This window comes from Crinia signifera, chromosome 4 (genome assembly GCF_055691185.1).
Source record: "Crinia signifera chromosome 4, ASM5569118v1, whole genome shotgun sequence".
Classification (NCBI taxonomy): Eukaryota; Metazoa; Chordata; class Amphibia; order Anura; family Myobatrachidae; genus Crinia; species Crinia signifera.
Genome location: NC_139220.1, coordinates 279,408,362 through 279,423,765, shown reverse-complemented (window position 1 = coordinate 279,423,765; position 15,404 = coordinate 279,408,362). Strand labels below are relative to the sequence as shown.

Genomic DNA, 15,404 nt, shown 5'->3' with positions numbered 1-15,404 from the left:
GGGGTTGGTTAGGGTTAGGCTGTGAGAGGGGTTGGTTAGGGTTAGGCTACAGAAGTGGATAGTTAGGGTTAGGCGGTGGGAGGGGATGGTTAGGGTTAGGCTATGAGAGGGGTTAGTTAGGGTTACAATTGAAAAAAGAAAGGAGAGATTGTCACTTTTAGGCGCACCTGGAGAGAAGAAATTTTATAAAATATAACTTTTATTGATTTATTTTTAAGAACTGCGACATATAAAAAACACATATAAGTGTAAGACAAGGTAAGTATAAAAGGGGAATTAACCCCGCGTAGTGTATCCCCTCTATCCCCAAATTGTCTGTGATACGTCTTGTGTGTATGCTGTTAGATTGGATCAGCGCTTTTTATTTGACAAATTTTCCTTTAAATTATTTTAATTAATTACAGAGCGAGTGACTGTGTGAACATAGTGCTGTTTCCAGCAAGTTGGCACTATTAGGCAGATAAATGTTGGTTATAATAGGGTCACCTCTAGTGATCGGCTATTTGTAATATGCCGTGGGTGTCTATTAGCTGTAACTGCTTGCTGGGGTATCGCCAGTGGTCTATCGTATCACTGTATATAGGTATGGCACATGCGATAAATCATTGGAATGGTGTAGTGTATACCCCTCAGGTCATCGGCTATATATGTTGCTGGAGGTATCACTAACCGTCACTTATGCACCTATGATTGCTGGATGCACCTCTCACACAGTACAGGGGTAGCGCTCGGGATACACCCTGTCAGTGCTAACCCCTGTGATGCTGCACCTGCTGCCGGCTTCCCCCTAGGTAGTGGGAGAGAGCCATGCTGGACGCTACAGACACAGGCGCTACAGTGTAAGTGTAGTCTGCACGCCGGCTTTTCTCTAAGTGCTGGAGAAAGCCGCGCCAGACACTGACTACACGTGCGCCCTTGCTGTAAAGGGTGTTGGGTCTCTGTGGTATCACTAGCAGTGAGTGCTACCGTGATCCCCACCCAGGCACCCGTATCTCGCCTCTGATGGGTACAGCGCTGCCAATCTATCTATGAGTACAGATCAAAATACATTTCAGTTAGGAGGGGAATGATTTATCGCATGTGCCATACCTATATACAGTGATACGATAGACCACTGGCAATACCCCAGCAAGCAGTTACAGCTAATAGACACCCACGGCATATTACAAATAGCCGATCACTAGAGGTGACCCTATTATAACCAACATTTATCTGCCTAATAGTGCCAACTTGCTGGAAACAGCACTATGCTCACACAGTTACTCGCTCTGTAATTAATTAAAATAATTTAAAGGAAAATTTGTCAAATAAAAAGCGCTGATCCAATCTAACAGTATACACACAAGATTCATCACAGACAATTTGGGGATAAAGGGGACACACTACGCAGGGTTAATTCCCCTTTTATACTTACCTTGTCTTACCCTTATATGTGTTTTTTATATGTCGCAGTTCTTAAAAATAAATCAATAAAAGTTATATTTTATAAAATTTCTTCTCTCCAGGTGCGCCTAAAAGTAACAATCTCTCCTTTCTTTTTTCAATTGTGTCATATCCATTGTCCAACGGCAGCACACCCCACAATAAATAATAATATTATTCTTAATCAAATTAAAGGGGTCCTATAAGCATTATAAATTTATACCCTCCTGCGATTGGCAAAACCTTGTTAGTTAGGGTTATGCTACAGAAGTGGATGGTTAGGGTTAAGCTGTGGGAGGGGGTGGTTAGGGTTAGGCTCTGGAAGGGGATGGTTAGGGTTAGGCTGTGGGAGGGGATGGTTAGGCTCTGGGAGGGGATGGTTAGGGTTAGGCTGTGAGAGGGGTTGGTTAGGGTTAGGCTACAGAAGTGGGTGGTTAGGGTTAGGCTGTGAGAGGGGATTGTTAGGGTTAGGTTGTGAGAGAGGATCCCTAATTTGGTCACCTGCACTACTCCCAGTCTTTATCCTCCGCAGATATCCATCCTTGCCATAGGTCTCTATTTTCACAGGTCAGATGCTGATCCCGGTCCCTGACTTGCCCAACCTGTGTCTGTAACTATATGGGAGGCACAGAATACCTGGTTGGACTTCAACTCATTGGACATCCCTTCATCTCTTTGTGTCCAGGGGCAGAATGGGAACTAAAAATGGCCCTTAAAAAAATTCTAGATGTGGCCTCACATAGGTGGCACTAAAACAAATGTAGGCAGAACCAATACACAAAATAGGCGGAGTTAATGCATCACTAGACCTGCGTGGAAGCTGTTGGCAGTCTAGTTGCCCCCAGACCTTTAGGCTGCTGTGACAAACCACAAACCTCCACATTTCAAATAATACCCCCCCCCCCACACACACACACACACACACACACACTGAGACTGTCCACAGACCCCAAAACATCCATCAAGCAGACAAACAACTCATTACCATAATCCCCAAAATATCAAACATATCGTCACCTCTCTTCCAGTGAAGGCCAGAAACACCCCAGAAATTGTTACAGACCCCAGATAGCGCCCACCTCTGTCCCTGTAACAGATGTCGCATTGGATATAAATGGACGCCTGCCTTAGATGAGTACTTGTAGCATCAGGTAGGTGAAATGCTATGGTTGTTTGTGTGGGAGACAGGAAGGGGGGGCACAACTCTGGGCAGTGTTACATCTTTAAAAATAATCACTGGCTGACAGGTGGTCTCACAAGTGCATCAGCCTGTCAGGAATCTTCCCCGTGAGTTCTATGGCCAAGCTGACCCTGTTTTGAGTCTTTTATGTACCAACTGTCAGAACGGTCTGCTGTCACATATCTCCTTATCACGTTTTGACACCAATATAGGTATGTCCCGATTACCGCGGGAAAGTCCCAATATTCGGGGACGTTCCCGCGTCCCGCCCGGGGCCGCCATTGTCCCGCGGTTGGGAGCCCCCCCAGCTTGCCGAGAATAGACGCTGTGCGCATGCGCACAGCGTCTATTCAGCGACAACGAGCGGCGAAAACGGGGCGTGGCCGGATTTCGCGTCACCCCGTGAGGCCACGCCCCCTTTTCTCAAGGCCACGCCCCCTTTTCGGGAGCGCGCGCGGCTTTGCCGCGCGAACGTCCCGACCTCCCAACTTCAAAAGTTGGGAGGTATGTAGGTTAGAGGAGAGGAAGGTAGCGGATGTTGGCCACACCCCTGGGTGGAGGCAGAGCACTGACATGCCCACAATGTGACATGACCACACCCTCATGTAATGGAGTGGAAGAAAATGGAAATGCTGCTTATTACTATCATTTCTTTATAAAGTGCTAAACTGTTGTGCAGTACCAGACAATAAGGGGCCATGATAAAAGTGACACACATATAATGACATGAAGTAGAAGATATACATATTACATACTGTAATATAACTTGTATGACCCACCTCCTATTTATCGCTGCAGGAGTCTGGAATAAACGTTTTACTTTGTAAATGAGCCAACTCACAAAATACATCCCTTATTGGTGGTGCAGTGTATGGAGCTCACTGCGACAGTAGCTATGTAATAGGTGATTAAACAGACATTACATCAGCGGGGCAAGGATCATGGCTATGCAACACTCCATTTACATTGAAACTATTACACAAGCATAACACAAGTCTCCCGTGCCAGATATTGGAGGTGATTCTGTTTGGCTCGGCAAGTTGTGAAGATAGCAGCTTACCCAGCACCAGAGACGCCGCCCTGCCGAATACAGACACACACCCCCTCCACCACCAACACCGAATCCCCTCGGAAACATGCAAGGGCGATGTGTTACAATAACACTTCCCCTCACATGTCTCCACTGAAGGAGAAAACATTCAATGGTCGCGATCAACAAATGATATCTCCTCCTGCCTTTGCAAATAAAGGCGGTCTCAACCGATTTTTATTTGCATGCGCCGGGACGAAGACAGGGCGGGCAGCTGACGTCATGTAACGTCTTCTGCCCGCCCCTGGCAGGCATCAGCCTGCTGGGTACCCATGGGAACGCCCACTTGGCGTTGCCATGGCCCAGCGCCACCCCACCCCAGTCCCTTCCTCGCACTAGGGCTTCGCACATGTGCAGAAATGCCCCTAAATATCAACCTTTACTGATCTGCATCAAAAGTAATAATGGCAATATATAGTGTCACATCCCCGTACAGTGATGGTCTCATGATACTGCCCAAAAACCCACACATGGGGCACCCAGATACAAATCAGCCATTTCTATCTGGGTCACCCTAGCACAGCATTGACAGATCTACATGGTTTTTATAATGGTGATATTCTTGTTCTGCACAGATCTCCGGCTGGAATGGCATTTCGTGGTTACTTATCAACAGTTATTTATGTAGCACCTACAAATGATATATTGCTTTACAAAGAATACTTATTCATTAAATATATCTGCATAGCCAGCCACACAGACACAGACATACCGACACTAGGGATCATTTATCAGAAGGAACCTAGCAGTATAAGCTCTGAACTTTGGGGGCAATTCAGCCCTGATCGCTCAGCCCAGCATATTATGGGCATGTCTATGCATCCTCAGGGCAGGCAGCTGACATCACATGACAAAAGGTTGACCCCTATTGGTCGATAGTCAGAAGGGTGACATACATTAGGTCGACATGGACAAAATGTTGATACAATCAAAAGGTTGACATAGAAAAAGGTCAACAGGCGGTTTTCATTTTTTTTTTTTCTTGCGTCTAGGTCAACATAGGCCAACATGGACACCCTATAAGTGTACTGCATCCGCGTTGGTTAGCTGATTCGATGGAACGCGCCCATTGTCAATCACACAAGATCACCATAGTAGGTCACGGTGTTCAGCCAGATATATTTTACAATCCACATCTCATAGATTGTTACCTAGAGTAGAATATGAAGATTGGAGAAATCAGCAAGTGGCAAATGCCCACATAACGCTGGGTCCGCCACAGCTATTAGCTGGCACCAGAACTGATAGTACATTGCTGTATTAGGAAACACTATGAAGTGCAATAGATGAAGAAGTACAAGTGGATTTATCTCACCAGAGGGTCCTGGAGTATGCATCCATATTCCTCAGAGACGTAGAAGTCTGCCTGCGGTTGACTCTCCATTTACTCGTGTATTCCACTGAACTCCTCTACTCCAACTGTCCTGAGTACTAGTAACTGTGCACTACCTCCCCCCCTTTGTGCTTTTAAGAGAGGCTCAGTGGTGATGAGCCTGCAGGGTCAGAGTCTAATGACCCGCCTGATATGAGAGAGGGTCTGGCACTAATCAGAATGAGTTTGAGTCTCTTTAATAATGAGTAACAAAATGCCGGTCAGGAACAAATACATACCAACCCAAGATATATACCATTGTGACAGATAATAAGGTTCCCCAATAATTACTGCCACCTTCCACTATGTGATACCTATGAGAGATGGTACTGGAGATTGCATCTCCTCTGTAATCCCTACTCTGCTCATCGTGATTACAGTGGGTCATTTATTAACCAGATACTGTATATATGTATATAGCTGGTGTATGTGTGTGTGTGTGTGTATGTATGTGTGTGTGTGTGTGTGTGTATGTGTGTGTGTGTGTGTACATATTGATTGAGTCATCCCTGCTGTTTTAGAAGATACTGAGGGGATTATAGCAGGTTAAACAGCTCACTCTCACCCTCGCTGCAAGGCGATCTTGTTTAAATATACCAGGATTGCGTACCTTCCCGGAACGGCCGGGAGTGTCCCGGAAATTGGGACCCCCCCTCCTGCCCCCTTGAAAAGCCTCCCAGATTTCTGCCTGTGTCCTGCACCCTTCCCGTTGGCGGTGTCCATGGGACCAGATTACACATTTGTGTCATTGTAGCCCCACCCCCTGCTGTGCAATGCATGCAATACCGGCATTGCACGATGGGGGGGCTGGCCATGAGGACGCATTCCCATGAGCTCCGCCCATCCCTTTCCCCATCCCCTGCCTCAAAGAACTGGCTGCCCTGAAATATACACACACATACAGTGGGGATCGAAAGTTTGGGCACCCCAGGCAAAAATCCATTTTAATGTGCAAAAAGAAGCCAAGGAAAGATGGATAAACCTTCAAAAGGCATCAAATTACAGATTAGACATTCTTATAACATGTCAAAAAAAGTTTGATTTTATTTCCATCATTTACACTTTCAAAATAACAGAAAACAAAAAATGGTGTCTGCAGAAGTTTGGGCACCCTGCAGAGTTAATACCTTGTACTGCCCCCTTTGTCAAGTATCACAGCTTGTAAACGATTTTTGTAGCCAGCCAAGAGTCTTTCAATTCTTGTTTGAGGTATCTTCACCCATTCTTCCTTGCAAAAGTATTCCAGTTCTTTGAGATTCCTGGGCTGTCTGTGACGCCTTGCTCTTTTAAGGTCGATCCATAGATTTTCAATTATATTGAGGTCAGGAGATTGTGAAGGCCATGGCAAAACCTTCAGTTTACGCCTCTTGATGTAATCCACCATGGATTTTGAGGTGTGTTTAGGATCATTATCAGTTTGTAGAAGGCAGCCTCTCTTTAACTTTTTCACAGATGGCATCAAGTTAGCGTCCAAAATTTGCTGGAATCTTTTTGAATCCATTTTTCCTTCTACTCGTGAAATGTTCCCTGTGCCACTGGCTGCAATACAACCCCAAAGCATGATTGATCCACCCCCATGCTTAACAGTTGGACAGAGGTTCTTTTCTTTAAAATCTGTGCACTTCCTTCTCCAAATGTACCTTTGCTCATTCCGGCCAAAAAGTTCTATTTTAACCTCATCGTCCACAGAACTTGATTCCAAAATGCATCAGGCTTGTCTATATGTTCATTTGCAAACTTCAAATGCTGATTATTGTGGTGAGGACGTAGAAGAGGTTTTCTTCTGATGACTCTTCCATGAAGACCATATTTGTACAAGTATCGCTTTATAGTGGAATAGTGTACCACAACTCAGGTGTCAGCCAGATCTTCCTGGAGGTATTGTGCAGTCAAACATGGATTTTGACTTCCTTTTCTCACAATCCTGCGAGCTGTTCTGTCTGATATTTTTCTTGGTCTTCCAGATCTTGCTTTAACTTCCACTGTCCCCGATGACTGCCATTTCTTAATTACATTCCGAACAGAGGATATGGGCATCTGATAACGCTTTGCTATCTTCTTATAGCCTTCTCCTGCTTTGTGAGCGTCAACTATTCTCAGTTTCAGTGTTCTACACAACTGCTTAGAGGAACCCATGGTGCTGAGTGTTGGGGCAAGGTCAGATGAGTCTGGGCTTTTAAAACCTTTGAGATTGACATCCCCTGGTCTTTCCAGAGGATGATTGAGAACAATCTATGACACTGCAAGGTCTCCATGACACTGCAAGGTCTCAGCTGTCCAAAGGGGGCGGTGCATGCTATAAACTCTGCAGGGTGCCCAAACTTTTGCAGACGCCATTTTTTGTTTTCTGTTATTTTGAAAGTGTAAATGATGGAAATTAAATCACATTTTTTTGACATGTTATAATGTCTAATCTGTAATTTGATGCCTTTTGGAGATTTTTCCATCTTTCCTTGGCTTCTTTATGCACATTAAAATTATTTTTTGCCTGGGGTGCCCAAACTTTCGATCCCCACTGTGTATATTATATATATATATACTCCGGACCTTTATCAAGGAGCATTCAAGGTGATAATCGTGGTATAAATTTCAACTGGTTATTCGCAGACCATCATGGTGCAGGAATGGTCATTGTTCTTGCATCATGATGGTCTGCGAATAACCCGTTGAAATTTAGAACACGATTATCACCTTGAATGCTCCTTGATAAAGGTCCGGAGTTACAGGACCGAAACGTCGGAGCGATGTGATTCTGATAAATATACTCTGATGACACCGTTGGAAATAAATACCTCTTATTTTATTATCAAATTGATTCTTCTTTGATAAAGTGGCGAGTGCTCATATCTCAGCTCGAGAATTGGTCTATACATTAGGGCACGCTTACACATCTGGACCCCTTTATGGGCACCCCACCGCTATCGCGTTCAACATCAGTGTGAGTGTGGTCATCCATTGGATATATATATATATATATATATAGCAATCCGACCCTGGCTAAAATAATGGTTTTACCCTGGTCGGTCCCAGGTGGCTGGGCCTTGTGAACGGGGGACTCGAGTCGAGTGACCTGATTCCCGTTCACACTATAGGGAAGGACAACGTCAGCTCCAAGCGCTGCCTACTTCCCCATCCCCCAATGAGGCCCCGCCGCTCCACCCCAGCCCCCGATGTCGTCAGCGACCCAGATTAGCTGCGGGGAGCTTCATGACGCAAATGTCGGGTCGCTTCTGGGACGGACCCGTGTCCAAATTCTGGTTGTGACACCGCATCTGCTATGTGAAAGAGGTGTAACTATTCTTTTGAGTTGGTAGCAGACATGAAATGTGACAAACTCAAAGTAGCCAATCGCTGCCAAACTGTGGAAAGTGGGCATGTAATTATGTCCTGAGACTACATAATGGGGTAAATTTATTAAGATGGGAGTTCTAATGAAGATGGGATGTTGCCCATAGCAACCAATCAGATTCTACTTCTTATTTCTTTAGCACCCAACATTGGGTTGAAATGTAATAGGGTGAGAGAATCAGAAAGTGAGAGATTTGGTAAGAATTCTCCAGTTTTTTTTGTTCTTCACCAGTGCAGCCTCCCACAGCTCTCTGCCTCACCAGTGCAGCCTCCCACAGCTCTCTGCCTCACCAGTGTAGCCTCCCACAGCTCTCTGCCTCACCAGTGCAGCCTCCCACAGCTCTCTGCCTCACCAGTGCAGCCTCCCACAGCTCTCTGCCTCACCAGTGCAGCCTCCCACAGCGCTCTGCCTCACCAGTGCAGCCTCCCACAGCGCTCTGCCTCACCAGTGCAGCCTCCCACAGCTCTCTGCCTCACCAGTGCAGCCTCCCACAGCTCTCTGCCTCCCCAGTGCATCCTCCCACAGCTCTCTGCCTCCCCAAAGTAGCCTCCCATAGCTCTCTGCCTCACCAGTGCAGCCTCTCACAGCTCTCTGCCTCACCAGTGCAGCCTCCCACAGCTCTCTGCCTCACCAGTGCAGCCTCCCACAGCTCTCTGCCTCACCAGTGCAGCCTCCCACAGCTCTCTGCCTCACCAGTGCAGCCTCCCATAGCTCTCTGCATAGACCTTGAACAACTTTGCAAAGGGAAAGTCTGGTGTGTCCAAAAATTAAGCTGCCTACACATATATATATATATATATATATATATATATATATATATATATATAGGACGTTTGGTGTGGCACTCGTTGTCTGCATAAATGAAGAGTCGACAATACTGTGTCTTAAGTCAACGTTTCAGTGCTCTTTATTCGGCACTATCGTCAGGACAAAATGTTTTGTCCTGACGATAGTGCCGAATAAAGAGCACTGAAACGTTGACTTAAGACACAGTATTGTCGACTCTTCATTTATGTTTCCATGAGCTGTGGGGGCACCGTTGCAAGCTACTACTAACAACAAGGGAGTGCCGGATCCCCAATTTCATATATATATATATATATATATATATATATATATATATATATATATATATATATATATAACGTTGTTTTTGAAGCAGGCACTCACCATAGGCAATTTTGAGCAAGTTGGATCAAATTTTATTTCAAGACATCAAAAGTTTGGTCGACGTTTCGATCCACGACAGGGATCTTTGTCAAGACAATAATAGGTCACATCTCAGGACAGGCAGCACCAGGCAGTGTCACACTGCCTGGTGCTGCCTGTCCTGAGATGTGACCTATTATTGTCTTGACAAAGATCCCTGTCGTGGATCGAAACGTCGACCAAACTTTTGATGTCTTGAAATAAAATTTGATCCAACTTGCTCAAAATTGCCTATGGTGAGTGCCTGCTTCAAAAACAACGTTGTATTATTGGGACTGATACTCCTCTAAAGTGGAGCACCGCTGAGTTGTCCTTTGTTTTTACAGAGTGCGGTTCTAATTCCTATTATATATATATATATATATATATATATATATATATATATATATATATATATATATATGTTTACAGGTTGTAAATGAACATGTTTTTTTTTAAGGGTTATTGAAAAGGGGAAAAGTACCCAACTATTAGGGATTGTGGTATTTTGTGCACACATTGGAATATTTTGGTGTGATTTTATGTTTTTACATGAAACTTACTGATGCCGCTGGCATGTCAAGATCTCCCCACCACGTGCTTCTTACCTTATATGATTTTTTTTCTTTTCAATTCAATTCTGTAAAAAAAAAAATTCTAACATTTCTTTCTCTTAATTTCTACAATATACCTATCACACAGGCCCAACAATACATATAACTATAGTCATATTTAATACCAATGGAGTAACTACTGTAAGGCAGCCCCCGCTGCTGCTTGGGGGAGCAAGGGGCAGAAGGGTCTGTGTGGGCGCCAGACGCCGGCACCTGCTTGGCGCACTGACATGCTGCTGCCTGCTGGCTGAGCACAGGATGTGTCTTAACAAAATGCCATGGGGGGGGGGGGGGCACAAACTTTTTGGCAGAGGGGAGCAAAATTTATAGTTACGCCACTGTCTAATACAGTATACTGTATGTCCACTTTATTAGTTTATGCTCACAGTTTATAGTCACAATAAATCTATAAAGGATGGGTCAGTGACCTCTACGCTCAGGTTTGGGCATGTATACAGACGCTCTACCACTAGGGGCAGTATCTCTGATTCAGGGTATTTGGGTGATGGGTGGACCAGTATTATGTCAACAGCCAATAGGCTGGCACCATATGGTTAACAAGCATTAGGTAGGTAAAAAAAAGCTGACATGGTCAATACGTCTACATGTAAAAGTTTCTGTCATGTCAAAATAAGGTTGTTGTTTTTTTACTTTTTCATCCTTTGCTCCCATTCGTAGTCCACATGGATGGTAGAGTTCCTTACCACAGGAGGGGACACAGTACACCAAATAGGGTTACATGCTGTTAAATATTGAAAATGCTGTGCTTGTCAACCTTTTCAACTGTCTACATTTTGCATGTCGACCTATTGCCGTAATACTGGTTGACTCAATTATCTACACCCCTGATTCAGTGTGGCAGACAGATCTTGGGGGTTTTGCCGCTGAGCATGCATCGGAGCTAAGCAACTGGGAGCATTTCAGTCGCATGTCTACTTGCGGGCTGGATGGGTGTAACTTGGGGGCCACTGGCAATTCGTTTCTATGTCGGTACATAAGCAGAATTGTGGGCTGTTCAGATTTGTGCTTATGCAAAGATGTCTCATTACAGGCAAATCCAAAGCTCCAAAAAAAAAAAAATCCCATTAAACAGAGGTAGAAAATATATGCAATTAGTGACCTTTAAACACATTTGGAATGCTTGCTGAGCACTTACAACCACACCATAGCCTTATCTAAATCTTTAAATCCAGTGAGCAAACATTGTGTAGAGGGAATGATCTTCCCAGCTATGGAGTCATGGTAGAAACCAGCAGAGACTACACAATGGCCAGTATTCAATGAGAAAAATTCACCTTGTTTTATGGCGAGTTTGTGCTGTTTTCACGTTGGAAGGTGCATTTTGCTCTCCAAAAGTGAACCACCTATTCAATGTGATATTTTCGCCGTCTTTTTAAGTGATTTTCGCCATGTCTCTCCGTGTAGCAATTCTCCATCTTTTCATGGAGAACTGGAATGTGAACTTTTAAACTAAAAGGTTTTTTTTTTTAAATTTGGTGTAAAAAAATCAGGATTTTTTTTTCTGTGAAGGGGAATGTTATTTTTATTCATGTGCTAATAGCACATGAATATATATTTAATTTTTCAAAAAATATTATTTTAATTTATTTATTTATTTATTTACACAGAGCAGCCAGCAGGGGGCAGGAGCTCTCGAGCCGCTCATTAGATATTCATATATTCACTGCATCCGATCATTACATATGCACAATCGGGTGCAGTGAATACTGGGCCCCCCGCTGGCTATGGGGGGGGGGGGGGGGGCAGCTTGTGCTGCCTGGGTCCCGGGGAGCCCACCTCCCCTCCACATATGTTCTGGGGCAGCCAGGGAGACTTTAATCTCCCTGGCTGCCACCGTCCCCCAGCTCCCTGCCGCGGACGCTCGTCCGCTGCAGGGGTTAAGACTCGCCGCGAGTGGCGACGAGTCTTAACCACATTGAATAGTGGGAGCAGGAGTGGCAGCGAGCCCTCCGGAACAGGGCGAGTGCATGGCGAGAGAGAAAATCTCTCGCCATGCACGGAGAATTTTTTTCATTGAATACTGCCCAATATTACACAAAGCAATAATATTACCTGCAAAACTAATTTTCTTGTACACTCTAGGCTTTACCTCAGCATTAAAATACAGACCAAAATATACTGTAAGCACTAAAGCAAAGGTGACACCCCAGGTAGGAAGGAGGAACTACATGGTTTTTGAATGGTGCAGGGTGCTAGAATGAACGCTAAATAGGATTTAAACTTGCTCTCCATTTTATTTGTACATCATTTATATGATTGTAATACTATAGGTTGCTAGAAAGATTTACCAAACAGTAAAAGACAGGCGCCTACAGGGGTGGTATGCCAAGCGGGTATGTGATCAATTAGGTATTGCAATAATAGTATATTTATTTTTCAGAAAATCGTCTCAGATATTGGATTATTTTGACAATAACATGAAATAAAATAACATACAGCAATATAAAACAAGTGCACTTAAAGTATTACTTGTTACTTTTTGTATTGTATACTACTGGTTGCCCAAAGCAACATCCTATCTTCAACAGAACTCCCATCTAAGTAAATAAACCCCTACATTCTCAATGCACGTTACACTCTGTGAATTGCTCCTCCTGCCACTGTAGCCTATGTACTGCACCCTAGGAGGCTGCCTCGCTCAGTTAGGTCAAGGGCAGGATGAGCAACACACTGATTTGTTTAAGCAGAAGGTAGCCAGTTAGGTCACTGTACTACTCCCAGTAGTACTTATTTGTGGTCAAGATATTATTTATTAACAGTTTTATATAGCACACGCTTATACCGCAAAGAATATTTGGATATTCACAACAGTAGTCCCCACATGTGTACACACACACACACATTGACGCTAGGGTTAATTTTGTTGAGAGACAAATAAACTACCAGTATACTTATGGATAGTGGGAGGAAACATAGGCACGAGGCATGAATGCTATCCATTACACCGTCCAAGCGGCAATCAAAGACTCACAAATACCTGGTCTCTGCATTTCCCTCATAGCTAAATTTCTTTATTATGTGCGTAGTTTTTATACTGTATTATATTCATACTAGTTGTTAAGTGCTTTGAGTCATACTGGAGAAAGAAATAAATGATTATTATTATTAATACTATTATAATGTAACAGAATTAACTGTATCTTTCCAGGCACATTCCACAATTGGCATATCTAATAAAAAGGCAGATGTATTAAGCCTGTTAAGTGGTGATACATTGGAAGGTAGTATCGCACCAACCAATCATCTCCTAACTGTTTTTTTTTTCAAACACAACTGATTGGCTGGTGTATTATCACCTTCCACTTTATCACCACTACACCAGGTTTAATACATCTGGCCCAATGGGGCAGATCTATCAACTAGCGTTAAATGCATATGCTGCACTTAATGTTAGTTAACAGGGGGGGAATAAAGTTTTTTTTTTAAATATATTACTAACGCCTTTAACATGTGCTGGGGACAGCCCGCTGAGTAACACTAGGTAGGGCTGTTCCCTGTAATCCCCCAGCAATTAGCGGCAGAGCATTGTATTAACAGCCTTCTAGGTGTTAATCCGCGCCAGCTACAATACATCTGCCCCAATTAGTAGTATTCAATGCCGCTCGCCGTGGCCGGTGAGGGGGTTAAACAACAAGGATCACAGAAAACCAGCGATCCTCGCTGTTTAACCCCCTCGCTGGCCGCTTGCCCAATTCAACGCTCCAGGGGAATCCTCGCCGTCACATGATGGGATTCCCCTGTGGCTAATGCAGCGAACCCGCTGTAATTAGCCGCGAGTCTCGCTGCTTCTGCAGCCACATACGCCGATTCCCCCTCGCTCAAAAAATGTAGCGAGGGTGAATTGGCGCATGAGGGGGGTGAGTTGAATACTGACAGGGCAAGCGGTGACAGCGAGCAGGAAGCCCTCGCCCACGGCATTGAGTACACCCCAATGTGTGCTAAATACTGCACTGTAGGGATGTATGGTTGAAGCCAGACAAGCTTCAAAAGATGAAACTACACAGACTCAGGGCCAGATTAGGATTTGTATGCACACCTGATGGTTTATATACAGAGCCGATATTTGGGGGACTGCGTATGTGCAGAATTGGTCCTGTGTCATTGTAGTTCCTCCTTGATGCATCATGATTGACATGATGCGTTTGGGGGGCAGAGTGTGGGCAAAATAGATGTCCCAGCATCAGTGCCCTCAGTACTAATGACATGAGGGGCATGCTGTTCACGAGAGAAAACATACATACAGAGAGGAAGCTATGGTAACAAAATACCCTGGCACTAGTACATAGATTGGTACAGCAGCTTTGCGTGTCATTATGAATTTAAGGCACGGCTGATGTCCCGTTTACTGCATTAATAAAGCAGATCCATTTAAACATCTAATCGGGACTGTTACAATGATTCTACAATGAAATGGTTCTTACCTCAGAGGAGCCGGAGCCCCTGGGGTAAATGTATGAAGCAGTTCTAAAGGTGCCCACAGACGCATCGATCCCGGCGTGCGTTCTGTGCTTAACTAGCACACATAGCATTGCATCGTATGCCTTGTGCATGCGATGCTATGCGATAAAAAGCTAGTACAAAAAGTATGTGCAGCACATACTTTTTGTACTGTGCGATGAGGTGCCGCGGGAGCGCGCACCCCATCGCATAGCATCGCACCGCCGGGATCGGTGCATGTGTGGGCACCATCAGGGTATAGAAGAGAGCAAGAGGAGAAGTGACCCATAGCAGCCAATCAGCACTGAAGTAACATCTGTAATTTGCATAATATAAAATTATACAGAGCAGCGGTATAATAATCATAACCAGGATGACAGGAAGCTCTTTCCTTTTTACTTCCTACAGCACCATTGAGAGCATCACCACTGAAGGTACAAGGAAAAAGATTGCAAAGTCCCATGGCAATGGCATCTACTAAAAAACCCTTTAGATTCCTGACCCTGGAGGATATTCAGCATCATGTTGATTCATGGATCACTCCATCTTTACACAACCTGGAGAAAGACTTCTGGGATGAAGAGCCTGATAGGCCGAGAAAATGCATTTGTAATTTGCTTATGTATGGCATGACTCTGCATCCCAGAGGCTCCACCCCCTGCTACAATCTCTCACACAGCCGTCCAATAGTGTGCTGGGTTTCTCAAGCGATGTCTACAGTCCAGGGCAAG

The 15,404-nt window shown here is 44.5% G+C and overlaps 1 protein-coding gene across 1 annotated transcript in view; it reads right to left on the bottom strand.

Annotated features, from left to right (window-relative positions):
• Nucleotides 1-5,357, bottom strand: part of IDO2 (indoleamine 2,3-dioxygenase 2) — a 52,425-nt gene extending 47,068 nt beyond the window's left edge. The window contains exon 1 of the mRNA XM_083184746.1: nucleotides 5,008-5,357. Within this exon, the coding sequence (XP_083040872.1) occupies nucleotides 5,008-5,076 (69 nt within the window). The 5' untranslated portion in view covers nucleotides 5,077-5,357. The remainder of the gene's footprint in view (nucleotides 1-5,007) is intronic.
• Nucleotides 5,358-15,404: the final 10,047 nt, after the last annotated feature.